The sequence below is a fragment of the Ilyonectria robusta genome, assembly GCF_021365365.1.
Source record: "Ilyonectria robusta strain PMI_751 chromosome Unknown BGZ61scaffold_19, whole genome shotgun sequence".
Taxonomy (NCBI): domain Eukaryota; kingdom Fungi; phylum Ascomycota; class Sordariomycetes; order Hypocreales; family Nectriaceae; genus Ilyonectria; species Ilyonectria robusta.
The window spans coordinates 179,468-195,710 of NW_025764453.1; the positions used below are offsets into that span (position 1 = coordinate 179,468).

At 54.3% G+C, this 16,243-nt stretch overlaps 2 protein-coding genes across 2 annotated transcripts; both read right to left on the reverse strand.

The window, feature by feature from the left end:
* Nucleotides 1–4,235: 4,235 nt before the first annotated feature.
* Nucleotides 4,236–6,346, reverse strand: BGZ61DRAFT_496696 (uncharacterized protein; the record flags this gene model as incomplete). Its single annotated transcript, XM_046251049.1, has 2 exons — nucleotides 4,236–5,706; nucleotides 5,778–6,346. The coding sequence occupies 2 exons, from the start codon at nucleotides 6,344–6,346 to the stop codon at nucleotides 4,236–4,238; spliced, it is 2,040 nt and encodes a 679-aa protein (XP_046100268.1).
* Nucleotides 6,347–10,400: 4,054 nt separating this feature from the next.
* Nucleotides 10,401–11,080, reverse strand: BGZ61DRAFT_481590 (uncharacterized protein; the record flags this gene model as incomplete). Its single annotated transcript, XM_046249309.1, has 3 exons — nucleotides 10,401–10,676; nucleotides 10,818–10,867; nucleotides 10,945–11,080. 3 exons carry the CDS (start codon nucleotides 11,078–11,080, stop codon nucleotides 10,401–10,403), a joined length of 462 nt encoding a protein of 153 aa, XP_046100269.1.
* Nucleotides 11,081–16,243: the final 5,163 nt, after the last annotated feature.

Sequence of the window (16,243 nt, forward strand, 5' to 3'; positions counted from 1 at the left end):
GTGAGAGGACGGCGCAGTATTTAACGACGGCTGGGCTTGGTCTATTACGCTTCGTTGTTGTTTGGAGGGAAGCAAAAAGTCGAAAGACAAGCCAGCAACCGAACAAGACAGCCAGACAGACAAACGCCCAAAAAGGATGGGGAACTTGATGGGATCTGGTGGGTGGAGGGTGGAGTGGTGGAGTGGAGAGGAGGGAAAGAAATTGGGCTGATGTGGCTGAGCGGCGGCTGGGGGCGAGGGATGACGAACGAGCCCCCGCCAACCAAGTTAGGTACAGTTGGCAGGTACCTTACATTTGGCAGGTAGGTAGGTACCTTACAGTTGATACCTACCTTACCTAGGTACAGCGATCCAATTAATTGCCCAACCCCCGGGCAGCTACCTACCTCCAGCACGCACGGCACCACGCACGGCACCGAGCCCAAGCCTAGAGTAACCCGTTTTAGAGGGTTCTGGTACCCATCCCGCGGGTGGTGGCGGGAGTGGTGGGCGCTCAGTGGCCGTAGAACGCTCCCCCGCAGGCCCCTGGACCCCCTGGGCCGAGACATCCACAGCAGGTTGCCGTGCCTGAGCCTAGGGCCCGTTCGGGCACTTTTTAGGCGCGGCCACCACTAAGTAGCTGCCACCACTGGCTGCCACCTCCCGATGACGCCGGCACCCGCCCGCCGGCCTCTCGGTCCTACGACCCCCAGCGTACGGCCGACGGGGAGTCAAAGCGACAGCATACTTTCTTGGCGGGCGTTCCTTCAGCGGTGCTTTGCTTTTAAGCCGGTCGGCCCAGTATCGTATCTGACGCTGAAAACCGTGCCTGTCGCGGGAGCCATCAACGGCAAGCGTAGCATCCGAGGATCCGACGGCAGACGGGGGACGGACGCGGAGAGCGAAAGCAAACAACTACCGCAGACAGGGGACGGAGGAGAGCAGAGCAAACAGAAACTAGAGAATGCAGGTTTTGATCAAAGGGGGCCGACAGACTGCGTTGCGACGTTTCTGCAGCATGCCGCAGCATCGGAGTGGGAGAATATCCCGTGCGAATAGATGCAACGGAGGGCATGTCCCATCATGGAGGCATGTCCCAGCATCTCACTGGTCCCACGTCTGTCACCTTGGCGAGCGGCATGGCACCACTGGCTACTATCCCGCTTCTGTGCTCCCCGTGCTGCCTCACCTTTGCTGTTTTAGATGTGGCTGCGTCAGCCACGCTCGCCCGTGTAATCCGTAATTCGTGCATCCCGAGTCAAGCAGCAATATCACGGTCTAGACCGAACAATTCAACTCGTCGGCCCGTAGGTAGTTGGAGGTCCGGCCCGATGCGAAACGCCAAATCCAGTACAGCAAATGCCCGCCTTGGTACTAGTTGGCATTGACATTTCGCTGTACACGGACCTGTGACGAGTTTGCTACTCGGGTCAATTTAGCCAGAAATCTTGTAAGGCTCAGATCATGCCGCTTGGCGATCTTGGGGTGATGCTTGAGCGACCGTGTACCAAAGCTAGGACTCGAAAGAGAAGTAGGCCATCTCTTTCTCCTCGAGATCCCAGACAACCAACCAGGAGACCTTTGTTTGTTTGTATCAAACTAGGGATTGGTCGCGTTACATCCCCAGTCGCGGGGTCTCGTCAACATCCTACCGCAAGAGTTTTCCGACATGATTATATCGTTCCTGGCGCAGGAGCATCTGGGCTTAGATTGCAATGACACAATCCCCAAGGCTGCCCCGCAAGCATTTCAGCAGTCAAAGAGATGGCATCTTGTAGTTGTAGTCAACTGACATGGTGGATGTGGCTGCATTAGCCACGCTCGCTCGGCGTGTGGACGGCACCGGTAGTGACCCGTACGTCCCGAGCAAACCTTCATCTGCGGATACGAAAACCGTCTCAATTTCTACGACACCCCGCCAACCTTGCACGGCTCAGTACGAGAGGCCGCCCGGGGGGGACAAAAGACAAAAGGGGGTTAATTGTCATTAATAGTTACTTGGCCCGAACCCTCGTGTCTGCGTTGAGGGTCGGCTCGGGCCATTTTCAACGCAAGACCACACACATAATTAGGGCCACGGGGAGAAGACCACGGAGAGAGGACCACGGACAGCGGGGGGCTAAAAATAGCCCTGTTCAGCCAACGACCGGCCATCCATGAGTACGGCGGAACCAGGGGCTCGGGATCGGATGTTACTTGCTGAAGCTTGGAGCTATTTGCCTTTTCTCGCCTTGTTATTGTTGTCGCTGTTGTTGTTTTCTGTTGTTTTCTCCCTTTTTTCCCCTCTTTTTTTCTTGACCTACGTCGTATCCATCCTGCTGGGCAAATGCAAGCCGACTCCTGTCCGAAACCACGCACGTCGACCGGGGCCTTGTTTGCCGTGATGCGTTGTACAGAGAGCCTAGTCCGGTGAGACGTTGCGGGTTGTACAAGATGCCGTGCGCAACTCTACCTGTCACAGCGCACAAAAGTCGCACAGCGTCGTTTGTATCCCCCGAGTTACGCACAGCTAAGTGGCTGGCGTACTTCTGAGCCTGATGATGAGAACGACGGTGCTATCTCCAGTGGCGTCTGCCGTGCCAGCTATCCTGCAGGTTGCCGCGGATTTGTGTCCATGTGCGACTCCTCGAGTGCGCGTGCTCCAATGCCAGTGTTACTTTCCTGTTCCCGCGTTTGTGAGGCGACGGGTGCATGGTTTCCTAAATCCTTACCGGGAAGGCCTGTTCATCTTGCTGTGCGTCATGCCCGCGTTTGCTGTCCGCTGCCGCAGCCTAAACACGCAAAAGAAAACAATTACCGATTCAGTCAAACCACTCCGGCGGTCCAGACCCGGGTAAAGACAGGCAATCACACCCAGACACAAGGGCAGGCGGGGAGTGGGAATAGGGAAGAAGAGAGAACCACATGGAATCATCATCAAACTCCATCTCATGAACGTAGGGGTACGTCGTTGATATCCCAATCAACTAAACTACCTACACAAAGTTGAGAACCCCATCGATGAGTTTCCATCCACACCGGTCCTTGCATCTCTCCAACTTGACAACCTACAGCCTCAGCCCGGAGACAAACTCCGAACAACTCTTCCAGCATGCGGATTATCTCCATCCCTACATCCATAGGAGCGGAGATATCTGGTCGTATAAGCGCAGCAATGGAGTCTGCATCCTCTCATGCTAACGGACTGTTTCACAACTGGCTCCGCTCTTCAGCTTCACCTCACCTGCTGCACGTCTCTCCACCTCCCCAGACCGCACTATCTCGTGAGAGCCCTCTGCGGACAAATAGACAACGGGAAAGGTCGATGATCTGTTCGGAGATTTTGTGTGGTGCCCACTCGCGTCCCGCAGATGGGTCGGCATCCTACAGTCTGGAAACAGGCCAGCCGGTAACTACGTGTCGACAAGTAATGTACACGCCCATCGTCTCAGGTATAGACTCGTCTTGGATTGCTTGGGTCGGTCAGCATTGGTAGCTCTCACAGAGTGTGAGGTTGGAGGTGCCATACAGCTACCATATCAATGATGTTGACGCACCAGGACTATCCCTCTTGGTTTGGCATCAGAAGCTGGCTACTGTGATGAACGCAACTGCCATAACTCTGCCTAGCCGTACACCTCGTGGATATCATTGTCACAAGACACACCAGTATATGAGCCAAGGTTCACATCTCAACATATTCATTTGATCTGAATCTTCAATCTATCATGACGCAGTACGAATATCTGCGGGGTATGTACAAGAAACCGCTCCCGTGTCGTCAAACGACTAGCAGCTCATCTAAGGTAATAATATGTAGTAAGAAGGTGGTGTAAAGAGAAACCCTTGCCGCCATCCGTTCCATATCCAACCAGCTCATCGATTAGACGAGCCAGTCGTCATGGATATCTCCCCCTCTCCCCCAGAGTTCCACAAGGGTTAAATAAAGACGCAGAAAAGATGATGCAATCATGCCGATGAGGCTGATGATAGTCGTGCTTCTGAAAACATAAAACAAAGGAGATGGAATACAATGCCAAAAATTGCCGGCCGCCCATGGCTGACCCGCCAGGTATCATGATGCAAAACGATTTAAAAAGGAAAATCGAGGATAGTCGTAACGAATTATGCCGCTTCAGACGGACCATAGATCCTGGGAACCCAAATGATACCCAATAACAAGGCCACCGTACGGCCGTAACATGCCCAAACGTATTAGTATGTCGCCAAGGTATACGACCCGGCTATGTTTTTCTTCACACCCTTGAACTTGCATTTCACGCCTGAATCTGCTCGGCGGTTGATGCGTTGCTGTCGTTGTCGTCGGGCCATACCGGCGTGGGGATAGGCGCATATTTGAGGCCGTCCTGTGTTTCGAGCTCCTTCCGGAGGATTTCGATGCTCAGTTCCCATCGGCGGATGAGTTTCGCCTTGCGCGACGCGAACATGGTCGCATGAGTCTCGTCATCCTGTGCGGCTTGCAATGTCCAGTCTTCTTGGTCTTGATGGCCCTTGTCCGTGAGCTTCTCCAATTCTGAATCCTGTCGATCGGCTAGTTCCTCCATTCGTTTCGCCTGCCGATCGCGCATCACGTTGATCTTGGCCTGGTGAAGTCGATCCATGCCGTCTCGGAGGTTGTATTGCTGGCCCAACTCGCGAAGGTCACGCTCCGTCACTACACGTGGTGGCAGCGCACTGCCAGGGCCTTGCCCATTGCTGCGGCCCAGGCCATCACAATAGGCCTCCATGTGCTTCAGACGGATTTTGACACTCCTTTCGCTCTGTTCCAGCGTAGTCCGTAGGTCCATCTCGGCCGCCACCTGTCGGTCTTCGAGATGAGCAACCGTCCTGACATGCCGCTCCTTCATCTTCTCCTCCTGCTCGGCTTGCTTTGCCGCCAATGTCACTTTCTCTTGAGCGTGGCGGGTATGTATGGCCTCCTTGGTCTTCGCTGCAAACTCCTGGAACCGTCGCATTTCTTGGGTCTGTGATTCTCCCAGGCTTCGGAATTCGTCTCGAGACTTCGTTCGTTCCTCGGCTTCGAGACGCTCGGCAGACGCCGTTGCCGCGGCCGCCTCCTGTGCCGCCTTCTCTTCTTCGTACTGGGCCAGTTGAACCTCTTCCTCCTTTCTTCGTCGTTCCAGCTCTTCTTCGAAATCGCAAGAATTGGGGCATCCAGTCTTGGCATCCCAAACGCCACCGCAGATAGAGCAGAATTCGGCATCGCAACGACACTTCATCTGGGTGCTCCCATCGACCATCTCGACCAAGTTCTGGCACTTGTAGCATCTCCTTGCCCCATCCTTCCCGTCCAGTTTGATCATGTGGTCCAGTTCCCAGTCTTCTGGGCAGTTTTTACCGGTCGGGTGGGCCTTGCGTTTGCACGTGAGGCATACCCGGGTGTTGCACTTGCGGCACGTTACATTGAACGGATGTTTGTGGTCCAATTTGTGGTGCGGCGGGATAAACTCTCCGCACGAGGCGTTGGGGCAGAATATCCTGGCTTGCCAAGGTGTGCCGTACTGGACAATGGCCTTGAGGAATTGTTGTTGGGCGTCACGGCTCAGCAGATCTTTGATAATCGTCCCTGGCAGTGGCTGTTCGCAGCATCGAGGTGGCATGCTGGACTCTTCAGCTATCGCTTGGGTAACAATGGTTTCCAGGCAATCGGCGCAATAAGTGTGGCCGCAGGGAATGTTGTGAAGTGAAGTCGAGGTCTTGAAGTCGGAGCGACAGCGAAAGCAGGTCCTGGGGTATCGAGTCAATACGGACAATTACCTTGCATCGTAGCGCACGGCAGGGATCGGGAATTAACACACATCATTACTTCGAGGGATTGGGGCGCCTTCTTCCGCCATCGTATCCGGTTCTTGAGGCCCGACTTGACGCTGAAGAGGCTCCTCCTGGTCTTGCCGCTGAAAACGCTCTGGGCAGTAGCATCGGCCTGGGCTGGCTCCTTGAGACACCTGCTGGGGTTTTGGTGAGGGTCCAGTATTGACAGATAGCGGTCGTACTGGGCGAAGTTGAGGTCCTTGGATTCTCGGGCGCTGGCGATTCCGAGATCGGGTGTCGTGGGTGCGAACAACGATGAGTGTGCGGTGAGTGCTGTGCTCGTGGATCCACCCGAAAGCATAGAAAAAGTGCGTGCATTGTACACGGTGGACGCAGACTCGACGCTCGAAGTAATGCGCTTCTCGGTGGCCGCCTCGGTGGAGATGCCCAGCGCATTGGCCTTTGCTACCAGGTCGTCGTCAACCTGACACTCGGTGCGGCCCGCAGGCAGTTGCAGCACGGCGGTGACGTAGTCGGGATCGCGAAGCTCGGGAACGGTGGCGTTGGCGCTGGCGCTGACGCCGTCGCTGGTAGTGTTGGAGCTGTCGAAGGACATGCCGATGGCGATGGCAGGGCTCTGTTGAACCAAGGTGGAAGCCGCAGCAGCCATGGCAGCGAGGCGGAGAAGAAGGAAGAAGGGCGGGGATGGCGAGGTCGAGAGGGGGGCGCAATTCCTTCTCAAAGCATCCTCGAGCGGAAATGAGGCCGTGGCCGGTGGGGATTGTTGTTTGCAGAAGGTCAGAAGGTCAGAAGGTGATGGGTGAGTCCACGGGCGAGTCCACGGGCGAGTCCACGGGCGAGTCCAATGGCGCCGCTGGGTGAGCCGCCTGTCGCTTGTCCAGAAGCCGAGTCCGAGTCGGGAAGCGTGGGGTGATAAAAAGTCTGGGCGCTTTCAGCGAGTTGAGACGGGACGATTCGGCCGGTTGGCGGTTTGTTCCTCTTTGGGACGGAGGAAAGAGGGAATGCGTCTGAGACCTCGGTCAGGTCTTAAAGGGCGAAGCGAGACACTGCGAGAGAGAGAGAGAACCGAGCAGATGAACGGGGACGGGGACGAAGACGGAGACGGAAACGGCCGATCGATCTTGGGGGAGAAGGTGAGTTGGTTGTGAGGGAGTGGTTGTGAGGGAGGGAGGGATAGAGGGAGAGGAGGAGTGAGGATGAGGACGAAGGAGGAACAAGGCCAGAAGCAGAAGCGGAAGCGGTAAAGTGAGGAAAGAAATGGATCCAAAGTCAGCCGTGATGCGTGATGCGTGATGCGTGGGTGATGTGCGTCTATCTGCGTGCCCTGAACCGTGAGCCGTGAGCCGTGAGCCGTGAGCCGTGAGCCGTGAGCGCGAAAGTGAGCCAGGACCAAACGCAACGCAACAGGAGCCAGGGCAGGAAACCGAAATGGAGTCGAAACTGGTCGTTGGTAAACCGGGATGGCGAGGCCGCAGGGCAGGACTCGAGACGGACCGGGTTGGGATGTCGGATTCCTTGATAATATTATGGATTTGGGATGGATTGGATGGATTGGAGTGGGATGGACGAATGGAGGGATGGACAGAGAGCCCCTCGTCCCCTAACTTATGGCCCTGATGGATAGATGAGCGCCCTGATGCGCCCTGCGTCTTGAACACCTTTCGCGCCTTACACAGGAGAGATTACCTGCAGAGTACCACCCTGACACCGTCGCCCGCCGCACCAGACACGCTACAGCCAGCATGCGGCCAGGTATGCACGGAGTACCTCGGCCGCCCGTGCTGTGGGCATCAAGCGGACCTACAACGGCCGCGCAGGGCATCATTGCAGCACTCTCCGGCGTCAGGTGGGATCATGCTACAGCCCAGCGCATTGTTAGCCCTCTATGCTTCTTTTTTTTTTTTTTAATCCTCTGCCCATCAGACCAGGAGCCTGGGAAACTAGTTGCCATCGGGCGCTACGGGCTGCCAACTACGGGCCCTAGCCTGACAATCGGCATCGCAGCAGACGCAGGGAAGGCTCAGCAGAAGCAATCAATCAATCAGCTCACGCCCGCCGGGGTGGGTCGGCACTTTACCAGGGCCCTCGACAAGGGCGTTGTACAAGGGGTTAAGTTAAGGGTACGGTAAGGGGACGGACGGGCTGATCAAGGCTTGCTAGTAGAAAACAGCACCAGGTATTAGTCAGTTAGCAGCATACGTAGCGGCTCAAGGGAGGCGGGAGAGACTCCACGTTTTCTACTAGGTCAGCCTCCAGGTTCATCGTCAAGGCAGTGGAGGAGAGCAGGGTCCCCGCTGGGGCTTCAGGCTCTGGAAGCTCTCAACCTTCCTTCTTCGTATTCCTCACAGGAACGGTGAGTGTGGCAGCTGACTCCGCCAACATTCGGCGATGCTACTCTAGGTACGAAGTACACATCCATAGTACTCTACATCGTACATACCCGAGTACTGCACATAATCTACGGAGTAAGCTCTCCTGCAGATAGCGCCCGTGGCCGCTTCCGGGGCTGCGGTCGTCACCAAGGAACCAAGGAACCCTCTATAACCCCGGCCTGATATTGCTGCAGTTCCTGGCTCAGGTGAGCAGGGCCGCGAACCTCGGCCAGATCTCACGCACGAAGCAATTCATTTGTTCCTGCATGCCTGGGGAGGTATGGAGCACGAAGCCCAGGGCAACCGCGTGTTCTCGTCCATGCCTTGACTCGCTGAAATTCTCGATCCATTCCTCTCCATGGTGCGATTCCCAACGGATGCATGCAGCGCTGCACGGATGGACGCAGGGCCACAGAGAGGAGACTGCCGAGATGACCCATTGGAGAATCTCGGGAGTCCATCAATAAGGACCGGAGGGGGGGTGCTCCATTGTGATTCGAGCGGACGGTAAGGGTGGTTGATTTTCCTTTCTTTTTTCCTCTGATGGTTGTGGGCTGCTGTCGTTTTCCTTTTTTCCACTCTCCCTTCCCCGTTGTAGTTGCTTTTTTCTTCTTCTTAGTATTCGCAAAGCCATGCCCAACACTCAATGCGCTCATCATCAATGGGCTCATTCGATGTGTTGCTTTTCAGGGGGGCTAGCCCAAGTGCCATATCTTGATGACAACATCACGGTGCCATTAACACACCTGCAAGGCACGGGAGCTGACAAGTAAACAAATCCCCGGTTGTGGCAGGTGATAGCGTCGGTTCCCCTGACGCCGATTTCAACATCGACTTCGCCTCGTCCATTCACAGCGGCGCATTCTGACAGTGCACATCACACAAATCTCGGTGCGTCGTCTTGAAGAGAGACGGTCGATCTAAGCGCCATCCCAAATGCGCCCGTGTTCATGTCGATCTTCTCATGGGGCCTCCTATCACATCCCGCGCCCGCTGCCAACGCCGCCAACGCCGCCAACGATGTCTAACCTTGTTGAGCCACCATCGCCGTCGTTTGTGATCCAGTTCCAGATTGTCCCGTCACAGTTCCCGGCTCCGGGTGTACTGTACATGAGCTTCCCCTCCCCTCCACAGGAGAATTGCGCAACTTGGCGCAGAGCTGAGAAATGGCTTGGCTCCCCCAGCCTCGGCCTTTGTTTGTTGGGGGCCGTACCTGAATAACTCGAACCGATCATCTCCTTTGGCCGTCGTACGACTTATCCGCCTCGTCCTCTTCCTCCCGAGTGACCCACCACTTAACTTACAGCGGCTACCTAGGTAGGTAAGCAAGCCACACGGTATCCGTATTCCCGGACCAACGACAAAGATTCGCCTCTTCAACCGTGGGAACGAAATCAAAGAGAAAATCACGGAGAAAAATGGACTCGAGATGCGATACTCGGACGAGACGAACATGCCCTTTCGCGTAACGGCACCCGCCAGTCCCACCCAACACGGCCCTCCTGTGGGCCGTCAATCCTACACGGAATGAGGGTCTTGGAACCGCTGTTGCCATTTCTCATTGAAAAGGAAGAGAAGCGAGCTCCGGTTACTGCTCCAGCGACAGCCAGCGCCATCGCCAGTCTAGCTCGAAGCCCGCTACCGAACGAGATGAACATGCGATGATCCCTTCCATCGGCGACCCGCGACTCCGCTAGGCGTTATTCGCCTTGCGCTATGCACAATGCGTTCCCTCTGTTGTACCGTCCTGCCGGTTTTTTGCTTTTGTATCCCACTTGGACCCTTTAAAACGGGCCCAGTACGTGCTGCGGGTGAGCTGCTTACAGGCCAGTGCATATCTCAAGCACGGTTGAGTCCTCTCTGCACTACGTACTGGCCGGCAGCCTCCTTGTCTTGGCGAGCGAGGACCCGCCGATTACCCAGTTGGGGGGGTGTTCGCGGCCGGGTCCGTCGCGGTCGCTGGCCGACGAGAAAGACTCGGGCGGGCGTTTGGACGAGGTCTATCATAACTCAGATTCCCGAGGGCGTCGGGCATGTGGGGATTGAGAGCATCGGGTGCTGTTTATTTCTGTCACAATGGGTTCATGATTCCCCCGGCCAAGCCAAGGGAAACCTGGGAGGCGTTGGGAAGCGGTAGGCGCACGATAGGAGGCGGTCGATGCGATCGGGTCGCTTACACCCGCGAACCGACGATAAGTGCCAATTGTGATGTATCACAGCCAGGATCCGCCCCCATGAGATGTTACTTCGGCAGAGCTTCCATGATTCGAGAGCACGTCACATGGTGGTACTCTGAAATACCATGTCAACCCTCTCATTAAACTCGACGAGTTTGGAGAGTTGAGCATCTACGGGGTGTTCATTCATCTCCCTCTTTCCCCAACGCCCACTGTCAATCCCCGTCCATGGGGTGTTGATGTTACCGACGTATGCAAATGATATGCAGCTACGCAGCAAGAATGACAACGCAATCCTGCGCAGGGCACCACGCAGGGCAGTGGGCACTGGGCCGCAGCAGCCCAGGGAAACGTGAGGGAGGGTGACGGGGTTCAGCTACTACGTAGTAAGTTAGGTCTCACTCCAGGAGCCTGAAGCGGAAGACAAGGGACTCGGGATTTGACCCAACAAGCCAAGAACGCTCGTACACGTTACACACAGCACACGTCGATGCTGGCGTTCTGTACCGGTACTTACAATGTCCAACAGAGCAAAGAAGAGAGAAACTTTACCCAATCTCACCCAGCCTGTTAGCTCAGGTTGTTTATCTCCTCCGCCTTCTTTTCAGCTCTCCACGCGCAGCCTTTCGCCCCAAAGAACCAACACGAGGCCCAGAGTGACAACTGCCGGTCTCCTAGCGGCACGCCCACTGGCCGCCACCATCCATCCCCATCTACAGTAGACGCCATCTCAACCATGAGGCGCTCTCCTTGTGGTTCCATTGGATCACTGGCAGACATGTTCTCCCGCCATATCCGGGAGCTAAGATGCTAGCCCTGCGCCATTGACGACTCAGACCACTCGGTCGAGTACTCACGGTCTGGGCCGGGGGGGTGACATTTCGCTTACACGGCTTCCACATATCGCCGCAATGGCTGCATCACCACCTTTTCCCTAGGGCCAACAAGCAATTCCGGGCTACAGCCTTACGGATACAGACTGTGTATGTCCCAAAGCCCCTCACAGCGTTGGTTACGTGTTTTCCGCACCGTCATTTTACCAACGCACCCCGTTGCGGCGCCAAGTCGATGATCCCAACGGCCTCTCCCATGGTAAGACATTGCGGGTTGACGGAGACGGCGAGGCCAATGGGCATTTCCGGCCATGTCACAGCGTGTATCAGATACGCAAATCCCTCCAGCCGCCGGCGAGGCAACAAGACTCCTCATCTTTCCCCGTTCACCTTGGTTTGTCTCCCTCGTCCCGTCCCCCGCTCGTTGATCAACGCTCGGATCCGTGACATGGCGGACCGAGCACGGAGCGTTTCCTCCCCCCCGCGCCCCCGCGCCCTCGCAAAATCGACATTCCGATCGATATCAGCGTGTTTTTCTTTTTTCTTTTTTGGCTGCTTTAGCCCTCTCCGTTGTCGTTGAATTGTTTTCTCCTGTGAAATAGAGTTGGAAGATAGGGTGGCTTGGATTGCCTATTGTGCGTGTGCATAAGGCCGAGGGCGGATTTTGATCGGCACCACATCCAAGTTGTCGGGTCTTTTGTTCAAATCCAGATGCGAATGACGTGGTGAGCCGATGCGTGACCAGAGAGACACTCATGATGCCATAAATACATTGTAGAATTGTGCATGCTATCGTATCAAATTTTAAATAAACATGCTTTGATAGAATTTTAATACCAGCAGTTAACCAAGACGCTGGCTCAACGCCTTTCACAGATGTCAGTTGGTGCGCCGAGTGAGAAGGCAGGGAATGTCTCTGTTTCTTCTGCCCACCCCCACACACGCCTGTGTTTGAGAAGAACCATCTTCGGAATTTGGGGTTCATTGCCTAGGGTTCCATCTCCGATTCATGTACGAATTTTAAGCGTGCTAACTTCAACGATGGTGAGAAACCACACAAGGAAACCCTTGTGGTTTAAACTGCTTGGCATTTAGACCATCGTCAATCTATCACACCGTGCAACGTAAGGCTAAAGTAGGGAGACGAGACCATCTAGGATCGTCACCAACGCGATCTCGGATATCTAACTTGCCGGCTTTGGTCTGTTTGTAAGCGGTACCGCACCATGACGTGTAATTCCGCCCCCAGGCTCTCAGCCAACAGAACACACTCAAAGAGCTCCGTAGATCGCCGCGGCTCCACCTGCTCAAGTGACATCCTCGCTTGTGGTAGCCCGAAACTGTATTTCCTCTAAAATGGCTGAAGCGAGATTCTGATAAACGGCATGGGTAGCAGGAATGCGTTCTTGACATAATCACAACGAGCACATTGCAGCCCACGTCAGCCAGCTGAATCATTGTGTGACGCTGTCTACGTCAGTGGGGTCGCGGAGATGCCGAATCCCAGCGGTCTCTATTCCAGCCTAAAATATCATGTGGACGGTTTGTCGAGATCCTTCCAAGGCAATAAAGTTTCGTCTGTATCGGAGCTTGCCTTACTGGGATCTTGTCCCGCACGACGCTTATGTCGGATCGACGTTGGTGTTGTGAAGTGTAAGCTACAAACAGCTCCCCACTAGTCGTGAAGGAGGCACGTCAGCTAGATAGATCTCTCCCCTATAACTTCTAGTTCAGTGACCAGTTCTTGTATCTGACGCCAGAATCTGGAGAGAGCAAATTCCAAAGTCCGCTTGTGGTAATCTCTACTGAGGACACTTGCGACTTTCACAAGGGTTGTGAAGTCTCCTATACAAGTCAGCCTGGGGGTCTTCGCCCATATCTAGTTAGTTTGTGTTCTCCTCTTACTTGTAGTTTGAAGAGTCACGGGACGGCTTTTAATACCGCTTCCTCAATGTAGAAATGAGCAGACCCTGCGTCGTAAATATGATTTTCATGAACTCTTAGCAACACATTTGTCGAGAAAAGGAAGAGGCTGCATAATTTAGATCGATCTTCAAATCGTCCTCCTCCTGGTTAATGCTGGTGCACTAGCAGCCTCATGGGGTTGCGTCTATAGTTATGTCCTGAATTATTCCACGAAATGAGATATACACTGGCCTGGGACCTGCGAGGAAGCCAAGAGGGGCCCATAGCGAACCAGCCAGAGTTGGAACCTCCGAGAATACAAAGTGAGTCGAGTTCCAGTTGTCGGGCGGAGAGGTGAACTTTGAAAGGTAAGGTCATTAGAATAAGCGATTTAAATGGCGATAATGTCCGAGAGAACTATTTTATGTGTCTAGTGATTGTACTAGCTCTGAGATATGATATTGTACGTCTAGAGTCCGTGATACTCGTGGTTGGTGGGAGGCGACCTACCCTGGAGTTGGCGTCAATCTAAGACTTGAATTATTAGTAGATGCCTAGAAAGACTAAGTGCATAAATAAAATTAGGGAACCGCGCATATGTTAGTTCATAATGATACGTGCCGTGTTGCTAAAAGAAAAAAAATTGGTAACTGTTTCTGCCGCTTGAAGTAATACTCGCGGGCGCAGAAAGACCTGGCCCCGATGCTGTTAGTTGGGGTAGAATACACAGCTGTTCTAGATCTTTCATTTCATTACTCTGGACGAACCCAGCTCAACTATGGAAAGAATATCGATCATTCCAATGTATCATAATACTTCCCTGTCATGTTAATGAAGGTAGCGGTCCGCTCGCTGGCCTCCGATTTATCAATTTGGCCGAGGGGGATATCGAGACACTTTAGAAGTATATCCTGCCAGGGTTTGATGCGCAAAGGCCTACTTGAAGCGTCAGTAATAGATCCCGTTGACATAATGGACCAAAGCCGTACCAGCCTAATTGAGAAATAGGAAGTACCTCAACATTGTGATAGCGTGGAAAGTGACCGTTGAGTTGAGATCTTTCTCAGCCATCCACGAAGATCCCCGCCGGCTGTGGACCGGACATCTCCATCAATGGGGCCGCCGTCATCATCTGAGTCTAGATTGTCGAGGTCTAGATTCCGGGTTATCAATGACCCGAGTAGGATATGTGGATTCTCAATGTCGTCCAAAACCGCGAATGGGCCTTGCAACCAAGCGCCGCAGATGTTGCTCGTGACACCAGGCTCGAAGAAGTACTTCGAGAAGTGCCTTCATTCCGATTGCATTGCAACTCAACGTTCAGAGCCGGTCTAGCTGGGGGAGCCCCCCGATTGGTTCCGGGGTCCTTTCATCCTGGGTAGGTGATTGTTGGGGCAGCTGAGGAACAGCCAAGCCAATGATTTTTTGTTCAGAGTTTGCTGTTGGGATGAGCAGTGCTGCATGGCTCTGCTCCTCAACACCATGGAGGCTGCAATATTCTGACAAATAGCGGAGGGCATTGTTAAATGAAGTCGGCGAACGCTCAGTCGCGTCACTAGACATGTTCGGCTTTGCTGAAAGGACGAAGTTGCGGTCTGACTTGGGTGTTGTGGACTAAGGGGAGTGAAGAAGGCCACCCGTGGCGTTGCGAATTGTTGTTCTTACTACTATTTATTGATAGAACAGCAGCCCGCCACCGATTAGCACCATATTAAACATCACCGACATCTACCACCACGGGGGACTGACCATTTCTGATGTGGAAGATCCATTCATGGATATTGGCCTTTTTTGAGGACTGTCGTACTCGGGTACACACGTCCCAGGAATAAGCTCGGCCCACCGCGAGGAAAGGATGTACGACCAAGCCAGCATGAAAATGGGAATATGGTTGCTTTGCTTTGTGCTGAAGAAACCCGGTGAGGTCTTTGCCGATCGCCGTGGATCGGAAGTCAATACGACGGACACTGGGTGGACTAACGCCGTGCAAAATGTGACCTCATCCTCCTGAAAGGACGGAAGGTGACCCTCCCTCTGGGTCCACTATCCAGGTAGTTGTCCCCTCACAGTGATTGTGTTTCGAGAAGGATTTGTCGAGTACAAGATTCTCTGGGAAGTATGGGTGACTGGGGAATGCGTACTGCGTCGATGACAAACAGTCCTCCACGAGCCGTACATCGCCAGTCGCTGATCCCTGGCTGAGGATGGACCACGTTCGATATCAACTTTCGTACATGGCTCTAAAGGCCCTCTTTGGGACGGACATCATCCTGCATGGCCGCTGGGATGATGTTGGGTTGTTGGGACGGCGTCTATCGCGCCCACAGGCGTAGGTACTTGATCGTGAATAGAGTTGTTAACGCTCTGTGTAACCAGATCGATCAAATCCTAATGGGACGAGGCGGTTTGTGGCTGAGCGAATGGTCTCGGCCAACCCGTGTAAAGCACCGCGCCCAACACATGGCACATGACCCATTTCTACAGATGGGGCTGTCGAGGCACCTGATGATTGTTGGTTGCCGCCGAGTGATATGATGAGTGGCATTCTGTCGCCGACTTACATCTTTGGTGGCGGTGCAACAGAGCCGGCGCTTTGGACGAGGAGAGGCCTGTGAATTACTCCAGGACCAGCTTCTTTTGTTGAATCACAAAGGAATAAGTCAACTTAAGCCTCGAGGATACACTGAAACGAAAGTGAGAGTTGGGCCGAACTCACATTTACCTCTCGTCACTCTTTGTTCATTTTCCGCTCAACCTGACACCCACCACACCACGCCATGCAAGGCCACTGGGCGCACGCCTCGCTGCTGATTGGCATGGCATGGCATTTGCCTCACAAAGAAATAAGCAGAACGGGACTTGACCAACAGCCTTGAAACTTTCTTTTATTCTCTTCATTCATTTTACAGCCACCAACGTCAAAGACCAAGCCCAAACCCAAACACAGACAGCCTCAACACGCTTCCCACCAAGGTTCCCCCGTCACATCTGGGCATTAACTTCCAGCCCCTCTCCAGCGGGCTTTAGCGCCGCCGTTACAAGGTTAGCGCTCGCATCAGTACCTGGAGCAGTACCTGGAGTTCCGCGTCCACCGCCCGGACCTCAGCGGCCCCCGCCACGCTACGCCCCCTGCGCCGAGTCGCCCAGCGCCTTTGTTCCGTCGTTCCGCTGCGCCCATCATCATCCATTATCTCCGTCCTCATCA